At 36.9% G+C, this 22,878-nt stretch overlaps 1 protein-coding gene across 2 annotated transcripts in view; it reads right to left on the reverse strand.

Moving 5' to 3' along the window:
- LOC123561389 (nuclear envelope integral membrane protein 1-like) overlaps nucleotides 1–22,878 on the reverse strand; it is a 47,704-nt gene that overhangs the window by 11,267 nt on the left and 13,559 nt on the right. For both annotated transcript variants that reach the window (XM_045353730.2, XM_045353729.2), the window contains exons 5-8: nucleotides 22,438–22,510; nucleotides 7,452–7,545; nucleotides 4,541–4,905; nucleotides 3,200–3,361 (exon numbers count right to left, since the gene is read on the reverse strand). In XM_045353730.2, the coding sequence (XP_045209665.1) occupies nucleotides 3,200–3,361; nucleotides 4,541–4,905; nucleotides 7,452–7,545; nucleotides 22,438–22,510 (694 nt within the window). The remainder of the gene's footprint in view (nucleotides 1–3,199; nucleotides 3,362–4,540; nucleotides 4,906–7,451; nucleotides 7,546–22,437; nucleotides 22,511–22,878) is intronic.

Consider the following 22,878-nt stretch of genomic DNA (forward strand, 5'->3'; position numbering starts at 1 on the left):
GTCCAAATTTATCAAAAGCATCAAGTAAGTTATATTTATGTAACCTAACCTGTCTTCATGGTATCCCTGAACTTTATAAACTTTATAAAATGCTTACTTTTTCTACGCATTGGCTTTTATTACACACAGAATTATTATATATTATTATCCAACCAGGTGTACATGTAAAGTACCTGTCAATGGCGTCCAGTAAAACGAAAGTAGATACAAACATAATTCAAACTGCAAGTACGGCATTGAATTGTAGTCATTCCTAACTTTAATGGCCTGTGTGGGATATTTACGAATTTCCTTACTGAAAATAACTGCTATTCATTGAAATGTCGCCGAAATTGAACTTCTTTTACCATTTTGTTTGTTTGTAACAAATGCACCTAATTTTTGCAAGTGCAAGGGCTAGAAAATTGTTTCGAAAAAATTCTGCTGGCAATGTTCTGTAGTTTAACTTGCAGGAACTTTTTCAGGCAGCAAAAATGAGTAAAAAAGTGCAACCTATACAACCCAAAATATGGTACCCATCTTTTTTCTTCTGTCACAAAGCTGCTTTGAAAAAATATGGTTAAATAATATTCTACATTAAAGAACTTAGTTACTATTTGTTTCAATTATGCAGAACTATCTTAAAAGATCATTCCCAAAATATATTAATGGTGGACCTAAGACAAGACATACAGACTTTTGTGGAGAAAATTCACCTTGCTGATGGCAAGTTGTCAACAACCAATTCAATTTTTTGCTTTACATCATAACCTAACAAGGTTGATACAGCCAGATAAAGAACAAGAGCACCGCAATGGGGAGCAAGATACACCCAAAGGTGTCCTTTGACCCCTAAGTGTGACCTTGACCTTGATGTAAGCCATCCGAAACATACGCTCTGCACATCATCTTGCTTGATGTGTTGAACATTTGTGTAAAGTTTCTTCAAAATCCTTCAAGCAGTTCAAGAGTTATAGGGCGGACATGAAACAGTCATGCGACATTTGACCCGTAAGTGTGACCTTACATGAGCCATCCAAAATATGCGCTCTGCATGTCGTCTCTATGTGGTGAACATTTGTGTCAAGTTTCTTTGAAATCCTTCAAGGGGTTCAAGAGTTACAGGGCAGACACGAAATTGCTAACAGATGGACAGACAGACAGACACCAACGTCAAAACATAATAAGCACCCTTCTGGCATATAAAAATTAGTGCAAAGGGAAACTTAGGTAATTTCAGTTTGAATCTTTTATCCAAATATAAACTACACCTATCACTAAAGGCGCTCAATATCCCCTGATGTGGCTACAGTACACGGAAAGTAAAAATGTTGTGAAGTCGCCTTTGCCCTCCAAGTTTGGCCTTCAGATTGGACCTAGTGACCTGGGTTGTACCCTCTGCATGTCATCTAGATGATGTAAATAACTGATGTTAGTTGTATGAAAAACTTCCCTGTGGTTTAGAAATATGTAGCAGACACAAATTAAAGCTATTTGACCTTTGACCTCTGAGTGTGACACTGACCTTGGATTTAACTACCTGGGAAGTGCGCTCTGCATGTCATCTTGATGGGGTAAATAACAAAATTGTAACTTATATGTAAATCTTCATAGCAGTTTATAAGATATGCTGTGGACATGGTGAATTTGATCATTGTTGTCAAAATGTGACATTGACCTTGGACCTAGTGACCTGGGTTGCCTTCTCTGCACATTGTCTTGCTGAGATAAACAACTGATGCATCTTTCATGAGAATCTTAAAAGTGGTAAAGAAGATTTTGAAAGGAAACAAAGTTAAGGTGTCTGACCCATGACCTCCAAGTGTTACCTTGATGTTAGATCTAGTGAACTGGGTTGTGTGTTCTGCACATCGTCTTGGTAAGGTAAACATTTGATATTAGTTCAATAAAATCTCAAAGTGGTTTAGAAAATATTGAGCAAACACAAAGTTAAGCTATCTGACTTTAGACCTCCAAGTGTGTCTTTGACCTTGGACCTAGTGACCTGGATTGTGCACTGCTTGTTGTTTTGATTATGTTAATAATTGATAGCTTTATGAAAATTTTTCCAGTGGTTAAGAAGATATTATGCAGACACAGTGACAGGAATGACATGCTTGACCGACGGGCCGACAGTCGGCGACAATCGAATAATCGTCGGCATTGCATTCATGAGCGCAATCGCCGACTTCACTTTTTCCCTGACCGATTAATTACTTGGCACCCTAAACAGATAATTTAGTTGTTTCTGACCTTTTTCTTTCTGGTATTTACTGTTCTTTGGGGCAGTTACGCCAAGGGAAACTACTCTACGTAAAATGGCTTCCTCCAAAGTCTCGAAGAAACTGAAGACATCTGTGATCACCCAGATTTTGGAAGATATATGGCTTTTGCAAAATTAAGTCGGGAAAACCAACAACCTAAACTCTTGACATTAGTATGGCAGTATGCATTGCATGCCGTAAGACTTACGCAAGCATATTAGCAAAGGAATTTTCATTTTTTGCTTTTGTGGGATTGAAATCATTCCAGTCGTTAACTAAGGATTAATAAATAAGTTTAATTTAATAACAATATCACTGGAAAAGTCCCTTGTGAAATTAAGACGAGTACCTGATTTGAAGTTTACTATCTTCACAAATACTTTACTTTTATGCTGTTAACTTACTTGTGTTTATGAAGGGATACTAAAGAAATAGGATATTTGATGTCTGTGTGGTTTTTTTCTTTAAGTAATGACAAAAAACATACACTGTGAGGTGAATTTATAGATACGCAACTAGAGCAACCGATTATCCGATTATATCCGATTAATCGAATCGGTTGGCTTGTCCGATTATGCCGATTAATCGGTTGGCAAATCTAACCGATTTGCCCATCACTACTTGACTCTAATATTGCCACCATGTACTTTGTATACAGGGGGATAGTCAAAATATAAGATACAGCAGTCAGAACAATTCTAGCAGCTTCAAAGGATCATCACTTAACACTTACCCTGCTAAATCTATAAAATGGACTGGTCCGTCATTCAATTTGGGCAGCATCAGTTATTATTTAAAGGAGTGTTCACTGAAAATCTACTGACTGAATAGCAAACAGTGCAGACCATGATTGTGCAGGTTGATCTTGGTCTGCACTGGTCGCAAATGCAAAGTCACTTGCTGCCAGCAACTAAGGGTTAAATACGCTAAATTTATTTTTGAAATCCTTTTTTTACCTTTGTGGGCTTTTAAGTTTGCTGATAATTTTCCAAGCTTGGCAATCAGGACTACGACAGTAGTCTCGTAGCTTGTCAAGTTCTCTCTTGGTCTCTAGATTACCCTGAATAATATATTCCTCTTCAGTTAGAAGCTTTATCTTTGGAGGAAAAAATCTGTACCTGTAAAAAAAAAGCACATAACAATTTTTTAAGGTAAATTTAGATACAATAATTTCAAATTATTTAATGTCAGAAATTTATACTTCTGTCACTAAGCAACAACAACCATAGCAATACACAGCAAACTTCAATGTGCAAGGATGCCACTATAGATTTCACAGTTGATAATTGAAAGACATAACTTTACATTATAATTTCAAATGATTAGGTGTGTTATTTTTATAAATGTCAATTGAACATATCTTTGTTTGGCTGTTTTTTCTGTGTATGAAAGAACTGTTATTATTGCTTTTGTGTGCAGCAGAATGTTATCAGTGGTGACTGAAGTTTTACGTATTTAAACAAAACAACCCCAGAAAATAATGCTTACCCATGTATTCATAACTGAATTAGTTTATTTTGATAACCCAGCAGTCAATGTTCTCAACTTTGACTTTCAAGGGCCATAACTCCAGAGCAACAAAGACTATCCACTTGGTTATCGAACTTGGCCAAGATAATATACCTGTTAACATTGACGTTTCAGACTTGGTGTTTGGTGAACATCTGATAAGAATTGCTTAAGTTATTTAGTGGACACCATCAATTATCACAATGTCAATTAATTCAAGGTTCATTACTGAAGAATGACTAGCCATAACTCCACAGTGTTTTGATCAATCTGACTGGTTACTAAAGCTGACCCAGATATTATGACCCAGTTTGATGAACACTGGATAAGAACTGCTCAAGTTAGAGATCTGACTCTGTCAATTTTAACAATTTTTAGGCCACAAGGCATCAAAACTCGTACAATCCACAGGTAATGTCAGCAAAATGCACTTCTCATACGAAAATGTGATAAATATATTAATAAACATCTTGCACTGTGATCTCTAGAAGGTTCAACCTTTGGAGACAGAGGTTTTCTCTATATATATCACTTAAAGGGGAGCAGTGGTCTAGTGGTTAATGTGTCGGCCGCTCAACCTTGGGGTCGTGGGTTCTAGCATCAAAGGGGTTAGGACTTCTCATATGACACTGGTACTGGATTTTCCAGGAAGCAGACTTGAGAGTGGAAGCTTTCAATCAGAATCAAGCTAAAATAAATCAGTATAAACTTAACTATATATATCACTGAAGGAAATGCATTTTTACTGTAAATAATTTTTAATAAAAGATTTTGAATATCATACTTACCACCAATTCTTGCTTCTCTCATTTAGTAAAAGCCTTCTTGGAAAGTTATAAATAGCCAGCAGTATCAATATCAATGCTATAGACACTTCTCGAATTTGTGTACTATTATATACCAGCACCAGTCCCACCAATTGTAAAAACCACTGTATTAAACTCAATGATCTTTCATCTGTCACTGGTCCGTATCTATACACCACAGCAAAACTCAGGATACCAACAGTAATAACATAGCCCAAAAAATATTGCCAGTTTTCTACAAATGTTTCCGTCATTGGATTGGTGAAAAAGCTTCCAAATGTTGTTAACATCCATAGTGAAACAGAACCTCCAAAAAGCATAAAAAGGTACCCAAGATTCTTTAGTTTCTGAAAAGGAAAAAACACATTTTTATTTTACTAAACTGCATTCTGTTACAAAAATTACATTATGCTACAGAACAAAGTAACATTTATTTGGTAATACATAACATTTGCTTCCGGAAACTTTACAAAAAGTATATACATTTTTTTTGTTTGTTTCTTTAACGCCATTTTTCAACAGTATTTCAGTTATGCAATGGCGGATATTTAACCTAACCGGTGTTCCTTGGTTCTGTACCTGTCTAAACCTGGTCCTGTTCTGTGCAACTAACTGTCAACTTCCCAACATGACTCAGAGGTGGAGGAAGAATGATTGCAGACCCAATTACATTTCTCCCAGGGATCAAACTCACGACCCTGCAATCTGTAGATCAACGCTTTCCTTACTGAGCTAAGAAGATTTTTTTTACAAAATGTTGACGGACGCATGACCCATGATGGACGATGGACATTGAGTGGTCACAAAAGCTCACCACGTGCCTTTGGCTCAGTTGAGCTAAACACTATTACTGCAGGACGATGGACAACAGACAACCAATGCCAGAACTTCCACCTACACTAATAGCATACCATGAACAGAGTTCAGTAGAGCTAAAAATGCTGATAAGAAGCAAACTGGCCTTAGTACTAAGCCTTTCTACACAAACTGGTTGAGAGCCAACCCATAGTTTTAAAGTTCCTTGGACAATCTTTCATGACAGAAGAACAGACTGACAAAACAAAATCAATATTATCTCCCCATAAATGGTCACACATTATTGAGAAATATAGGAAACCAATTTTAATTTATTTTATCGATAACAGACATATTTGAGTTGTTAAGACTTTAAACTTTGTAGGTGTATATTATTTTAAAGCTATTGTGTCTTATCATTTGTGTGCTGTAATCTGCATTTCACTACATGTATTTTTGTAAATATAAGTTAGCAACATGAGCTGTATAATAATAGCATGCATGACTCAACCTTATAGTATCTTACAACAGAAGACTGTTTTGGGTTTAGACCATTTTTCAACTGTATCTTAGTTATGTTATGTTATGGCAGACAGTTAAAGGTCCAATACTAAGGAAAGTGAACATTTTAATTTCTTTTAAAAAGCACAGAAACTATTTCATTTTATTGGAAAATGAAAGTTGGTATGTAGAAATTCGAAATAAATCGCAGTATATGTACAATTATTTTTCTATGAAGTATGAAGAAAGTTAAAAAGACCTGGGGAGTCATTCTGTCGATTCATTGAAATTTCAACATAATACACATACATTTCTTTGAGTTCCAAAGACCTTCTGTAAATTTTGATCTGCCAATCTTCATTATTTAGTGTCTTGCAGAAGTCTATGCACTGGCTATGAAAAAAATTCCCAACTCACTTTCCCTTAGTAATGGACCTTTAACCTTATCAATGCTCCTGGGTTCTGTACTACATGTACCAGTACTTCCCTAAGCTCTGTACCAGTACTAAACTGGTACCTGCAAGTAACTGCCAACTTCTTCACTGGAGTCAGAGACAGAGACCAATTTCAGACCCAATACCTTTTATCAGATAATCAAGGAGAACATCTGCCTTACCAAGGGATTGAGCTTATGACTCTGTGATCTGTAGATCTTCCCTCTCCCAAATGAGCTAAATGAGCTGGCAAGCATATACCAAACCTCAAACTTTTCCAAATTCAAAAAGGGGACATAATTATGTAACTGTAAGTAGGAGATATGGAACCTGTCTCAAAATGGTCATTTCCTAATGTCAAATTCTCAGGAAGAGTTTGAAAGCAATCTTTACAACAGCTCCTGAGATACCAGGTCCTTCTTACATGCTAACTTTCACAAAACTTCCAAATTAAAAGGAGTCACAGTGCAAGTAGGATAGCGCTCCACGTACTTTAAGTACAAAGACAATCTGGTTTCAAACACAAATGTGTTAGTATTTACTAATCAAACATAATTACCATCTGATATTTGTCATCAAGACCAGGCCATGATGGCCCTAAACTGTTCATATACGAGTTTCAGATTGCTTGGACAATTTTGGCTGAGGGTCACACATGTAAAATATCTGCCGATTTATCTGAAATTTGGCCAGTGTTTTCTGATAAGAATTCTTTTTAAAATATCCACTTTATGCATATTGGAAACACTGTAAATATGTATATAAGAGGGACTATCACCTCTGGTGGACATGTTCTCTATAAACTGGAACAAGGCAGTCTGAAAGACAGCTAAATACCCTGCTGCTGTTATGGATAGTGAAAGGGTTGATGGTATTATTACAACATTATTATAACATTTCGGCTTTTTAAAGTTTCATTAAGACTGGGTCAAAATTGTGACCTACAGAGTCAAATGAATTGATGACAAATGGACAATACATGACAGTCAACAACACTTTCTCACCTTGAACAATTTGTTCTATTAATAATGCGACAAAGGCGCAGAAGACAACTTGACATTTATTAAAGCAGGCATTATTAGGAATAAATAATCTCCAGACAAAGTGAATGAGAGAAAAAAGTACCCTCTAAACAAAGGAAAAACAAAACGGTTTCAACTTACTGATGGTAAAAATCTTGTGAGGACAAATACCAAAATGAGAACTGATGCTACAATGCCGAGAGAAACACCTGTACCAATATGTAGGGTTGTGTTACTGAAAAAAACAAAACAAAAGTAAGACAATTAAAGTTTCAGTCTCATTAACTTTTCATTTGAAAACTTCTCTTTCAAGCGAGTTCATTAAACATGTCATTACAATAAAAAAGAGTACAAGAACTATTTTTACACTGTACTTTGTTTAAAACCTTACAAGCTCAGGTATGTACCAGTAGCAACACATTTTCACCATGCCCCCATAACTTTGTGGTTTGTTTCATAATTTTTAATGCTTAAGATCAGGTGTGTACCAGCAGCAACACTGAAGTACACAAGCACTGGCTTAAACACAAACTTGACTAGCACATTAATTTTTCACTATGCCCACTGTGGTTTGTTTCACCATTTTAAAACTAACTACCGGTACTTCAAATTTCACCAAAAGAAAGGAAACTTTCCATTTTGGCATGTGTGCCCGAGGTGGGCATAATGCCATTGGATTTATTTATTTTGTTGGGTTTAATGTCACTCAGACACAATTATAGGTCATATGGCGGCTTTCTAGCTTTTACAGGTGAAGGAAGATCTCGGGTGCCACTGCATGCAGCGGGCATCTGGGTAGAATCATCAACCTTCCATAAGCTAGCTGCATGGCATATTGAAGCTGTGGCTCATCAAACATTATTTGAGGTTTTTTTCATTTTCTTTTTAAAAAAAGTATCTTGTTTTTGACCTTTTAAGTGTGACCTTATGCCGCCTGTCTCACGGTGTAGTGGAAATGGGCAACGCTGATTGGCTATACGTGGCTATAGGTGACAAGCGAGTAACTCTGCCCACATATTTTGCTCTCGAGTCAAACCTTGTGTATTCGCAGGTTTATTTAATCAATTAATTTTCATTGCGTCTCACTGCAGAAACGTGCGTCCGGGGTCTCCCAAGCTTCAATAAACGCGTATTCCGGGACCAATAATGCGTACAGGGACACCAATATCGGCGTTTCCGAGAACCCTGATTGTACAAAATTTAAAATGTTAAATGACAATACCGTACATTTTAGGCTGAGGTCCGCAATAAAAGCAGCAAGATTCCTACAAATAAACCTAGTTTCTAATGAATGCATGCACTACTATCACACAGTGCGATAATAACAGATTATTTGCAGAATGCACAGGTCTATCTTACTATGATTTGCCAAGAAGGAAGGTGTCTCTATTTTAGCAGATTTCAGTGTTTGTTTGACTGAAAATATTTTTCTTGCATCAAACGTAACCCCCATTTTTCTTTTGACTTCTATTCAGCACTGACAATATTATTCAAGAAAATGTAAGTAACCGACGTTTAAAAATGGGTCCTGGTGTCTGTCTGCAGCCTTTAGAAGTTTCTCAATTTTATGTAGAACAATGAAGACCAGCTAGTTAGTGATTTTATGCCTGTATGGCATATTCCCTTCTCCTGGGATCTTAAATCCAGCCATGTCTATTTCCCATGACATGGAATTGTTCTGTATGTCAAAATCCCACCTAACTGGGATCATTCTATTTCTAAAGTCAAATGTATCTCGGCAACCTCCTCCCTTGAGCAAAAGATTAATAGGTGCATAGCAACAGAATGACTATATAGATATAGGAAATTGGCACAAATGTTTTGGAAGCAATTTCTGAGACATAAATCTGCGACTCTGTGATTAAAACCATTTCACATAATTACACTAAACTGAAACAGAATCTGCACAAATGCTGTTTTTCTTTAATTTTGGAATCCGCAACAACTCTCAAATTTCTGTCAAATTTTGACCCGAATCACAGAGAGAAAATGTGTATTTACAAATTTGGCAACTTGTGGACAAACAGGAGTCCATTTTTGGGGCGGTTTCACCCGCTACCAAAGTTGTAAGTGCACTTCTGACAATCATTTAATCTTTATTAAATTTTCATTCCTAATCACATCAAAAAGATGTTCATGTGCTACACAAAGCCACAGCCTGTAAACACTGGCTTCTACTCTGTTTGGAGGTGAGTTGTAAAAAGAGACAATAATACTTCTGAGGCGGCGTTAGTGACTGGAACTATACAAGAAATGTAATCAAAGAAAGAGGATGTGTTGATTGTTTACTTTCTGTAGCAAATTTAAGCCATTTTTCAAGAAAAGGGCAATGTAGTCCCACTCAGGAATAGTTATACTTTTTATTTATGCAGTCCGATTTGTACAGATCTCGAGAGAGCATTAAATTTTTTAAACATGAGAATTTTTGAAGTGTAAAATAGGACCAGTTCAAACCATATGAGGAAATTTGTCCGTATATTTCGCCCCAATTTACATTAACCAAAACCTTCAAAGCCATCATACCGATCTTGTTGAAACGAATGTCTTAATACTGTATCGCCTATGTGATTTGTTGATGGGATTCACCCGTCAGTGAGTATTTTTGACCAAGAGGAGGAGCCAGTGCTGCAGAGGAGGCACCAAGAATCAGAGTGGGAGCCAATGCACGTTTAATTTCAGGGTGTTGAATGCTTTTAAAATGTCAACAACCTAATAGTATCCATCTTTTCCCAAACTGTGTTGATAGATATTTGGACAGATCCTTCCATGAACATTGAGGATAACATTAATTATCAATGATTAAGCAGTCCTAATGTAACCTGTTGCCATTTACACTGACCATTTAGGTTATATAAGATCTATCACTGATAAGGCATTCCAGCTACAGTTAGGCATTTGTTTTGTTACAAATAGAATTCTACTAAATCTATTTAATAGATCAGAAGTATATTATTATTAGTACAATTTATAAATAAGATATTTATAAAGTAAATGTGGTGTCAATGTTAACATTTCACAGGGAAGATTTGTTTTTGATTTGCATGTGAACTGTTTGATGTTTTTCTTACATTCTGTACTAGTGGCATGACACTTTTAATAGACAAAATATAAATTCAGGTATTCTCTGCTATATATCCTGGCTGTAAACGAATGGCATTGAGGTACACAACCATGCCATAAAACAGAAAATAAACCCACTAAACCTGCCCCTACCAGACGTCTCAAGGCTTTGATTTACTTTTTCAAACCAAATTCAGTAACCCCTAACTAGGATTTCAGTCTGTGCAGATTTTCGGTTTCAGTTCTGGGGATACGTGAAAATGACTGATAGATCTATGAATTATCTATGCTAGTAACATATAACATATCTATTCTTTGTTTCTCACCCCACTATAATATCAGATATTTAAATTTTCATTATGTAATTAATATATTATTTAACAACTGCCTTTAAGAAGCCAGTATCCTTTGCATGTATTAATGCTGTTACAGTAAATCATTCTGAAATGCTATTAATACAACAGGTCCTTGCAATAACTGAAAAAATTGTAAAAGGCTAAAAATTAAATAACAGTCACCTTAGGTCTGTAAGTTTTGGATGAATCCACTTGTAAATGTCATCGTAATATGTTTTCCATTCTGAATACAGACTGGTCAGAAGTGTAGACTGTCTCAACGACAGTGGAATGGTCTGGTAGGCTGCATTTGCAGCCCAATATACCCTTTCTGTTGCAGCCTCAATATTACTTGACAAACTTTCCATTGATGTATTTAACTGATGCCACGTATCAACAACTTTGTTGTAAATATTGCTCTGATAATTGAACATTTTCTCAAATTTATTGACGTTTCATGCAAATCTGCTTGATCTTAAGGAGTGGATTAAGATAAAATATGTCCCTGATTACACAGTATTATAGAGTGTTACTCAGTATTTCATCATATTACATTGTTTTATCACTTCCTGACTTCAGTCTGAAACCGAAACTAAAATTTCTGAAAACCCCACAAAATCAAAACAAGCATGACCTACTTTCTCCTACAACCTTTTTCTGCATGTTGCAAGTTTTTCTGTAATAGACTGTAAGTTGTTTTATCACTTTTGAATCAACAATATTGTTTTACACACTTGTATACCTATCACCTTCAAACAAACACTTTTGCTACTAATCTAAACCTTTATTCATTACTGAAACAGCTCCAATATTTGTAAACAACCATGACCTAGTTTTCACATGACAACAAAAATGGCTGACATATCTGTATAATCCAGGTATCTGCCCACTCACTTTACAGTAAGATCATTATAACTAATTCCCTTCAGTTTCAAAATACATTCAAGAAACATTTGCAATACAAGTGTCCATTACTCCCTTGTTAGTTATCCACTTAAACCTGACAAACTAGGCAGTACAACAGTTACTGTGTATGATAAATGTCAAAAAATGTGTATTGAATAGTAAACACTGCATGGTTGGATGACTCATCATGTTAATGCCTGACTAGCTGGGTCAAAGGTCAATACCAGTTATCTTTCATGCTTTGTGATCTTTTTATAAATTCTATTCTCTGTATATTATGTTGAAGAATTTTAAATTAAATTCAACATTTCAATATTGATGAAGTTTTTTTTGTGTGTTTTCTATGTATTTTCAAAGTTTCACAATTATTTTGAAGGTTTATATAAATAGGTGGTATATTTGATAACTAAAGATTTGTTTCAAATGATCTTTTAAAATTTCTCATTAAATTCATGACATTTGGTTTAACTTCATCTTGCTCCTGGTTAGTCAACTCTTCCCAGTTTAAATAATTTCAGCACCCTTGAATGATGATTTTGTCCCCCTTTATTATTCACTTTTTTGTTGAGTTAGCTATCACTACAACTTTGTAAAATACATGATGATTTTGTCCCACTTTATTATTCATTTTTTTGTTGAGTTAGCTATCACTACAACTTTGTAAAATAATTGATTGTATGTTTTTTAGGAAATAATAATTTCCCAATCATGGTTTATCGTAGAATAACCTGTGTTTTGAGTTCTTATGTGTAATAATATATCACGAAGGCCGTTACTAAGGCCTGAGTGATATATTGCTTCACATAAGAACGAGAAACTCGGGTTATTCTATGATAAATCACACTTGGGAACTTGTTATTTTCATTCTAACACAACATACTAAAATCAACAGTGTTAGAAAAAATGGTAACTACTTTTTACGAACGTGCTACACACCTGGATCGGATGACGTCACTGCACGCGCAAGTGTTATCACAAAATAAATGTTGACTTAATGTTTTTCTATGTGTATATAGGTTATTTGCTGGTCGTGTTAGAATCCTAATTAAAACATTCTGCTTTATAAATACTCTCTTTTTTAAATTCAAAATTTGCTACAATATAATCATTCTAATAAATATCATATGTACTGTGTGAAAAATATAATATAATATGTACTTAGTCTTATTAGTAATAGGTGATATAATGCATATGTTTAAAAAATCACTACTTTCAATACTATAAGGAGGTTAACAAACAAGATGGTCATGATCACCCTGAATCGCTCACCTGAGTAATATGAGCAACACGTTTCAAATGTCAAACTGATGCTAAAATATTAAGAAAGTCAGTAGGTCACATTCATAGTCAATGCAATTCAGTTTTATGATCGGTGTGCAAAACTGTACATGTCATCCAAATTTCAAGGCTGTATCTTAAATAAAAAGAAAGTAGGTCAGCAGGTCAAGGCCACAGTCAACTGACATCATAATACTTAGGGTCATCAGGTAATTATTATTAAACAGTCTTGGAAATAGGATCAGATAATTTTTCAAGTATTTTTCCTATATAACTCATATAATAATTAAGTGACCCCGGGGCGGGGCCTCTTTTAATCCCAGGGGCATAATTTGAACAATTTTGGTAGAGTACTACTAGGCAATGCATCATACCAAATATCAAAAGCCTAGGTCATGTGGTTTCAGACAAGAAGATTTTAAAAGTTTTTTCCTATATATAAGTCTATATATAAAACATGGGGCCCCGAAGCTTTAATTTGTTTGTTTGTTTGTTTTGGGTTTAACGCCATTTTCAACAGTATTTCAGTCATGTAACGGCGGGCAGTTAACCTAACCGGTGTTCCTGGATTCTGTACCAGTACAAACCTGTTCTCCGCAAGTAACTGCCAACTTCCCCACATGAGTCAGAGGTCGAGGACTAATGATTTCAGACACAATGTCGTTTATCAAATAGTCACAGAGAACATACGCCCCGCCCAAGGATCGAACTCGCGACCCCGCGATCCGTAGACCAACGCTCTTACCTACTGAGCTAAGCGGGCGGGCCCGAAGCTTTAAGGCAGGGCTTCTTTTCACCCCAGTGGTACAATCTGAACAATTTTGGTTGAGGACCATAAGACAATGCTACAAACAAAATATCAAAGGCTTATGTCATGTGGTTTCAGACAAGAAGAGTTTTAAACTTTTTTTCCTAAATAAGTCTATGTAAAACTTGGGACCCCGGGGCGGGCCATATTTGACCCTAGGGGAATAATTTGAACAATCTAGGTAGAGGACCACTAGATGATGCTACACACCATATATCAAAGCCCTAGACCTTGCGTTTTTTTTACAAGAAGATTTTCAAAGTTTTCCCTATAGCGAATCGTAGTATTTTCAACCTTTCACGTGAATAAAGGAAATAGTCTTAATATAAATACCCGGTAGACAGGCAACATTCCGTTCAACAACGAATAAAAAACATACTTCTAAATAAAACATGGAACCATCTAAAACTGTTCACACCTTTGAGGCAGTTTATCTCATCTCAAACCTCGATGGGTCCCATGTCTACATAATTATAATGATTCAATTATTATGCCAGGGGCTTAAAATGGAAAGAGCAGTGTATCAAGCCCGGTACAAAACTGTGTTTCTGTTTATGACCTTAGAAGTCCATATCAATTTATAATTTGTTAAATTTGCCTAATAAACTTCTAACTAGGAAGTTAAGGTTCAGCAAGGACATGCCCGACAAAATATCAGTCAACCAGCACAGATGCTCAAATTTTTATATACGATGATTTTTTGTTTTTGATACTTCGAGTTTACCTATCATTGTTCTGTCAGGTTTGTATTTAAAACGTGTCTCCAGATTTATAAAAATAATTTCAAATTTAGAAAATACTTTGCTTAGTAATTACAAAATGAATAAGAAATAAAGTGATTCGTGAGTGCTAGGTAAACGATTAAACTATTAAATGATTGTACTAGCTTTTGTCTGTCAATTATATAAAGCAGAAGGAATTTTAGCTGTATCTTACAGTACAAACATCAAAATATTAACTAGTAAAATGTTTCAACTATTTTCCTTATTTTCTGATTTGAAAGTTTTTGAAATTTTGTTCATCTATAGGTATTTTCTTTTAACGGAAGACTCTCTCATGCACTTCTGTTTTTCAAAGAAAGTGGGGGGTGGGGGTGGCGTATCTTTTGGTGGTACAAAGTTCAAACTTCCAGCAAGTAACCATTTGAATGTATATTATCATGTTAGTTCACATTGTGCTGTACATTATGGCAATAAATTTTGATGAGTATCAATTTCCATTTCAAAAATATAACACAATAGATCGGCCTAGGTGAGTCAAATATGTTTTATTAATGAGTAGGAGTTTAAATATATCCCGTATTGTACAAGACAAAGCTACCTAATCTTTTTATTCTCGGTTTATTCTTTCTTAGTACAAAAAAAGAGAGACAGAGACGGACACATTTTCATCTGCAAACATTACAGAAACTTAACTTCAAACGTTTACCGACGCTGAATTTCGAGCGGACAATTTTTATTTTTTCAACGGTATCATCCTTTAGCTAACATAAAGATTCGTACCGAAGTTGCTGTGGTGTATATTGCATCCAATAAGTTAGTACATTGGACGGCCGGTACAAATGCCTATCACTGACTGGAAGAATAAATATGTAAAGAACTAGAAAATGCTTTTGTAAAAAAGCGCATGTCTCCCCCAATGCAAAGTCCTAGAGGCACGAAGTCAATAGGGGTCAGGAGCGAAAGTCAAAGAGACACTGATGGTTGGCTGCAATAGGGATCATCTATTCGGCATGTCCAGTCATCCCGCTAAATTTCAACACTAGTGGCCTAGTGGTTCTCAAGTCACTGTTCAGGCTCCTGTGACCTTGACTTTTGATCAAGTGACCTCAAAATAAATAGGGGTCATCTACTCTGCATGTCCAATCATCCTATTAAGTTTCAACATTGTAGGTCAAGTGGTTCTCAAGTTATTTCCAAAAAATGATTTTACATGAACAGGCCACTGTGACCTTGACCTTTATTAGACTGACTCGAAAAACAATAGGGATCATCTACTTTGCATGTTCAATCATCCTATGAAGTTTCAACATTCTGGGTCAAGTGGTTCTCAAGTTATTGATCGGAACTGGTTATCAATGTTCAGGCCCCTGTGACCTTGACCTTTAACAGAGTGACCCCAAAAACAATAGGGGTCATTTACTCTGCATGAACAATCATCCTATGAAGTTTCAACATTCTGGGTCGAGAGGTTTTCAAGTTATTGATTGGAAATGGTTTTCCATGTTCAGGCCCCTGTGGCCTTGACCTTTAACAGAGTGACCCTAAAATTTTTAGGGGTCATCTACTCTGCATGACCAATCATCCTGTGAAGTTTCATCATTCTGGGTCAAGTGGTTCTCAAGTTACTGACCGGAAATGGTTTTCAATGTTCAGGCCCCTGTAACCTTGACCTTTCACAGAGTGACCCCAAAATCGTTACAGGTCATCTACTTTGCATGACCAATCATCCTATTAAGTTCCAACATTCTGGGTCAAGTGGTTCTCAAGTTACTGACTGGAAATGGTTTTCAATGGTCAGGTCCCTGTGACCTTGACCTTTAATGGAGTGAACCCAAAATCGATAGGGGTCATCTACATTGCATGTACAATCATCCTATGAAGTTTCAACTCCATGTTCAGGCCCCTGTGATCTTGTCCTTTGATGGAGTGACCCCAAAATCAATAGGGGTCATCTACTCTTTATGACCAATCATCCTATGAAGTTTCAACACTTTGGGTCAAGTGGTTCTCTAGCTATTGATCGGAAATGGTTTTCAATGTTCAGGCCCCTGTGACCTTGACCTTTGGCGGAGTGACCCCAAAATCAATAGCGGTCATCTACTCTTCATGACAAATCATCCTATGAAGTTTCAACATTCTGGGTCAAGTGGTTCTCTAGTTATTGATCGGAAATGGTTTTCAATGTTCAGGCCCCTGTGACCTTGACCTTTGACGGAGTGACCCTAAAATCAATAGGGGTCATCTACTCTTCATGGCCAATCATCCTATGAAGTTTCAACATTCTGGGTCAAGTGGTTCTCTAGTTATTGATTGGAAATGGTTTTCAATGTTCAGGCCCCTGTGACCTTGACCTTTGACGGAGTGACCCCAAAAACAATAGGGGTCGTCTACTCCAGCAGTCCTACAACCCTATGAAGTTTGAAGGTTCTAGGTCAAATGGTTCTCCAGTTATTGCTCGGAAATGAAGTGTGACGTACGGACGGACGGACAGGGCAAAAACAATATGTCTCCTGGGGGAGACATAATAAACAGCTGACTTTGGCCCTTTCAGGGACCATAACTCTGGAACCCATTATTGGATCTGGCCAGTTCAAGAAAGGAACCGAGATCTTATGGTGATTCAAGTTGTGTGCAAGTTTAGTTAAAATAAAATCATAAATGAAACCACTATCGTGCAGACAAGAAATTGTTGACGCATGGACGGACGGACTGACGACTGACGAAGGGTGATCACAAAAGCTCACCTTGTCACATGTGACTGGTGAGCTAAAAAGTTTCAAAGCCATATGTCAAACAGTTTACACAAAATATGAACTGGTACAAAAAACTCAACTAAGATTTGTAAGTTAAAGAAACTGACAATTTCCAATGGCCGCAGCACACATCAGGACCCATTTTAAATGTCTGTAACTTACATTTTCTTGAAGAATATTGTCAGTGCTAAATAAAAATCGAAAGAAAAGTGGTGGTCATGTTTTATGCAAGAAAAATAAACACAAAAACTGTAAAATCAGCTAAACAAGAGGACCATGATGGTCCTGAATCGCTCACCTGTCTCCACATGACCCAATTTTCATGAAGATCCATTGAAAAATATGGCTTCTAGAGGGGTCACAAGATTTTTCTATTATCTGACCTAATGACCTAGTTTTTGAAGGCAAATGACCCAGTTCTGATCTTGACCTAGATATTATCAAGGTGAACATTCTCACCAATTTTCATGAAGATCTCATGAAGAGTATGGCCTCTAGAGAGGCCACAAGGTTTTTCTATTTTTATACCTACTGACCTAATTTTGGCAACATGTGACCCAGTTTCAAATTTTATCTAGATATCATCAAGGTGAACATTCAGACAAATTTTCATGAAGATCCATTGAAAAATATGGCCTCTAGAGTGGTCAAAAGGTTTTTCTATATTTAGACCTACTGACCTAGTTTTTGACCACAGTTGACCCAGTTTCGAAATTGACCTAGATATCATCAAGATGAATATTCAGACCAACTTTCATACAGATCCCATGAAAAATATGGCCTCTAGAGAGGTCACAAGGTTTTTTTATTATTTGACCTACTGACCTAGTTTTTGATGGCATGTCACCCAGTTTGGAACTTGACCTAGATGTCATCAAGGTGAACATTCTGACCAATTTTCATGAAGTTCCATTGAAAAGTATGGTCTCTAGAGAGGTCACAAGATTTTTCTATTTTTAGACCTACTGACCTAGTTTTTGACCGCAGTTGACCCAGTTTCAAACCTGACCTAGATATCATCAAGATGAACATTCAAACCAACTTTCATACAGATCCCATGAAAAATATGGCCTCTAGAGAGGTCACAAGGTTTTTTCATTATTTGACCTACTGACCTACTTTTTGAAAACACGTGACCCACTTTCAAACTTGACCTAGATATAATCAAGATGAACATTCTGACCAATTTTTATGAAGATCTATTCATAAGTATGGCCTCTAGAGAGGTCACAAGGTTTTTCTATTTTTAGACTTACTGACCTAGTTTTTGAACGCACGACCCAGTTTTGAACCTGACCTAGATATCATCAAGATGAACATTCAGACTAACTTTCATACAGATCCCATGAAAAATATGGCCTTTAGAGAGGTCACAAGGTTTTTCTATTATTTGACCTACTGACCTAGTTTTTGATGGCACGTGACCCAGTTTCGAACTTGACCTAGATATCATCAAGTTGAACATTCTGACTAATTTTCATGAAGATCTTGTGAAATATATGGCCTCTAGAGAGGTCAAAAGGTTTTTCTATTTTTAGACCTACTGACCTAGTTTTTGACTGCACGTGACCCAGTTTCGAACTTGACCTAGATATCATCAAGCTGAACATTCTGACCAATTTTCATAAAGATCCCATGAAAAATGTGACCTCTAGAGTGGTCACAAGCAAAAGTTTACAGACGAACGGACGGACCGACGGACGACGGACGCTGCGCGATCACAAAAGCTCACCTTGTCACTTTGTGACAGGTGAGCTAAAAATGAGACCCCAAATTATAGTGGTATGATATAAGTTTCCATGAAAAAGTTGTTTTATTATGAAAATGCTACCACATGTCAAACATAGATCTGTCATGTGATTTTAGCAAAAAAACATTGCAAAGAAAATAAGGAAAATAGCTCTGCAAAGCAAAAAAAAACTGAGTACTATTTGTATCAGCCATTATGTGACTACCATCTTTTCGCGCCATTTTTCTATTTAGTGTCTGTATGCTTTTTTTTATTGTTTACTCCGCCCCAGACTCGACACTGCTTCAAAATACACTACTTGTACTGTACTTTCAATATAATTCCCAACGATTCGATTTACACATGCATTAAGTGTATCATATAGTTTTACCTAGGATTATAGAGTATCATTCAATGCATGTGTATGTTCAATGTAGGAGAATGAATGTCGACCGTGCTGTGTTTCGTAAAGCACCAAGACAATTCAGAGTTTGTTTACGCTAGTTTAAAGTCATTGTGTGCGTTTCTGTAATTTCCTATACGTTTTTATACGCTGAAAAAACTAGAGCTATCACTAAAGGTGATGAATGTACCCCCCCGCATGCACTGACACAGTACATTGCAATCTGACACACACAAGACTGCATAATTATGTGGACTGTATGTATATAGACTGTATGTATACAGTATAGTAACAAAAAACAAAGTCCCATAACTATGCAGAATATTTATCTAAAAGAATGTAACATGCCCCATGCACAACTAGGGTTGGTACTGATCACTTGTGTGAAGTTTCATTAAATTGTGTGCAAGGGTTTGGTAGATTAGGCACGCACAAGATTGCATATGAAGACTGTCTGTACATAGTATGTTAACAAGAAACAAAGTCCCATAACTCTGCAATTTTTGTCGCTGAAAGAACCTAACATGCCCCATGCACAACTACTGTTGTTACTGATCAGTTGTGTGAAGTTTCATTAAATTGTGTCAAGGGGATGAGGAGAGATGGTGCGCACAAGATTGTGTCTATGTCTTTAGTATAGTAACAAAAAAACAAAGTCCCATAACTCTGGAATTTTTTTTTCTGAAAGAACCTAACATGCCCCATGCACAACTACTGTTGTTACTGATCACTTGTGTGAAGTTTCATTAAATTGTGTCAAGGGGATGAGGGGAGATGGTGCGCACAAGATTGTGTCTATGTATATATTATAGTTAAAAAAAAACAAAGTCCCATAACTCTGCAAATTTTTTTTCTAAAAGAACCTAACATGCCCCATGCACAACTACTGTTGGTACTGATCACTTGTGTGAAGTTTCATTAAATTGTGTCCAGGGAATGAGGAGAGATGGTGCGCACAAGATTGTGTCTATGTATATATTATAGTAACAAAAAAACAAAGTCCCATAACTCTGCAAATTCTTTTTCTAAAAGAACCTAACATGCCCCATGCACAACTACTGTTGGTACTGATCACTTGTGTGAAGTTCCATTAAATTCTGTCAAGGGGATAACGAGAGATGGTGTGCACAAGATTGCGTCTACGGACAGACGGACAGACGACCAGACGGACAGACAGACAGACGGACAGACAGACAGACAGACAACCTGAAACCAGTATACCCCCCCTTACAACTTTGTTGTCGGGGGGTACAAAAAGGACCAAACATGCGTATATGCATTATTTCAAAGCGTAATTTACGTTAATACGCATCTTATCTCGAGCCCTGAGTCAATGTATGTCAACATCAATGAATTTGAGAACTCTTCAAGGGGTTGAGGGATACAGAGCAGACACAAAATTGAAGGCTCATACCTTTGACCTCGAGTTATGACCTTGACATTAAGCCGACATGGCTAACTCATGAGGTGATCATTTGACCTAAGTATCATGAAAATCCATCAAGAAGTTTAGGAGATACAGAGTTAAAACATTTTACCTTGAGTTGTAACCTTGACTTTGAGCCAACATGGAGTTCTGCACATCCTCTTGATGAGGTGATATTTGACCAAATTATCATGAAAATCCTTCAAGGGGTTTAGGAGATACAGAGTGTACACAAAATGAAAGGCTCTAACCTTTGATCTTAAGTTGTGACCTTGACCTTGAGTAGACATGGCTGAACCATGAGTTCCGCACATTGTCTTGATGAGGTGATCATTTGAGCCAAGTATCATGAAAATCCTTCAAGGGGCTTAGGAGATACAGAGCAGACACAAAATGGAAGGCTAAAACCTTTGACCGTAAGTTGTGACCTTGACCTGGAGCAGACATGGCTGACTCATGAGTTCTGCACATCCCCTTCTTGAGGTGATCATTTGACCAAAGTTTCAAGAAAATCCTTCAAGGGGTTTAAGAGTTTTTTTTGTTTTTTTTTTATTTAACATCGCACCGACACATGATAGGTCATATGGCGACTTTCCAGCTTTAATGGTGGAGGAAGACCCCAGGTGCCCCTCCATGCATTATTTCATCACGAGCGGGCACCTGGGTAGAACCACCGACCTTCCGTTAGCCAGCTGGATGGCTTCCTCATATGAAGAATTCAACGCCCGAGTGAGGCTCGAACCCACATCGATGAGGGGCAAGTGATTTGAAGTCAGCGACCTTAAACACTTGGCCACGGGGCCCCTGGTTTAAGAGATACAGAGCGGACACAAAATGGAAGGCTCAAACCTTTGACCTCGAGATGTGACCTTGACTTTAAGCTGATATGGCTGACTCATGAGTTCTGCACATCATCTTGAGGTGATCATTTGACCAAAGTTTCATGATTTTTTCAAAATCCTTCAAGGGGTTTAAGAGATACACAGCAGACACAAAATGGAAGGCTAAAACCTTTGACCTTAAGTCGACATGGCTGACTCATCAGTTCTGCACATTGTCTTGATGAGGTGATTATCTGACCCAAGTTTCATGAAAATCCTTCAAGGGGTTTAGGAGAAACAGAGTGGACACAAAATGTTATGGACAGGGGGAAGGACGGACGGAGACCATTCCTATAACCCCACGGCTCCCACCGCATGTGGCGGGAGTTTAACTAATTTGGGTCAATTATGTGGGCTCTAGGACCAAAAATACTGTTTATTAAATCTTTCAGTTTGAAGGTAAATGTCATATGGGGATCAAGGTCATTTATATATAGGTCAGTTTGTATGTCTAGCCACAAGGTTTGTTGAGTGTATGAACTAAATTGGGTCATTAATGAGGGCTGTAGGCCAAACAGTTAAATCTGGTACATACGGATCACGGACGGTAGGATGGTCAAATTGACAGATAAATCGCTATGTATACCTGGGGGCATAAAAACAAATAATGTATGCCCAGGGGCATAAAAACAAATATATAGACCTTGAGGTGTGCATTCTCCTTTAAATCTCTATGTGTGTATGCCCCTCTAAACAAAATAAACAGTTGGAGGATAATTTCATTTCAGCCACAGCTGAAACTGACTGTAATGCAAAGGAGATAATACCAAATGTTGGCACGTCTATCAAATATAATTTGACATAGAATAGAAATCTTGCTACTTACTGACTCCATGATTTAGCTGAGAAGAAGATGACAATGCCAGCAATCAGGAAGGCAATGAACCAAAGATCAGCAGCTGAAATTATACATGTGTTTAAAAGTGAAATAGTGTTTGTGTGTATTTTTTCAATTGGAATTGTGACCTTTATTTTAACAAGATGGGCACAATGTCCTAAATCAAACACCTGCAATGTGAAATTGAGACAAGTTTGCTACATTTATTATTCATCATTTCATGAGAAATTGTTTTTTAAGATCTTTTCAAGCACTAGCAGCTAGATCACGCTGTGAACAGAAACTACAAGAACAAAATCTAAGAGGTTCGTGCAAGGATGTTGCAGTGCTATCAAGGTGTACACACGAAGAGGACTTATAAATGGATTTGTTGCTTTAAGCTCTGGCTACTCCTCTATCCAAAGGAGACAGGGCACTAGTTTGGCCATT

The sequence above is a fragment of the Mercenaria mercenaria genome, chromosome 10 (assembly GCF_021730395.1).
Source record: "Mercenaria mercenaria strain notata chromosome 10, MADL_Memer_1, whole genome shotgun sequence".
Classification (NCBI taxonomy): Eukaryota; Metazoa; Mollusca; class Bivalvia; order Venerida; family Veneridae; genus Mercenaria; species Mercenaria mercenaria.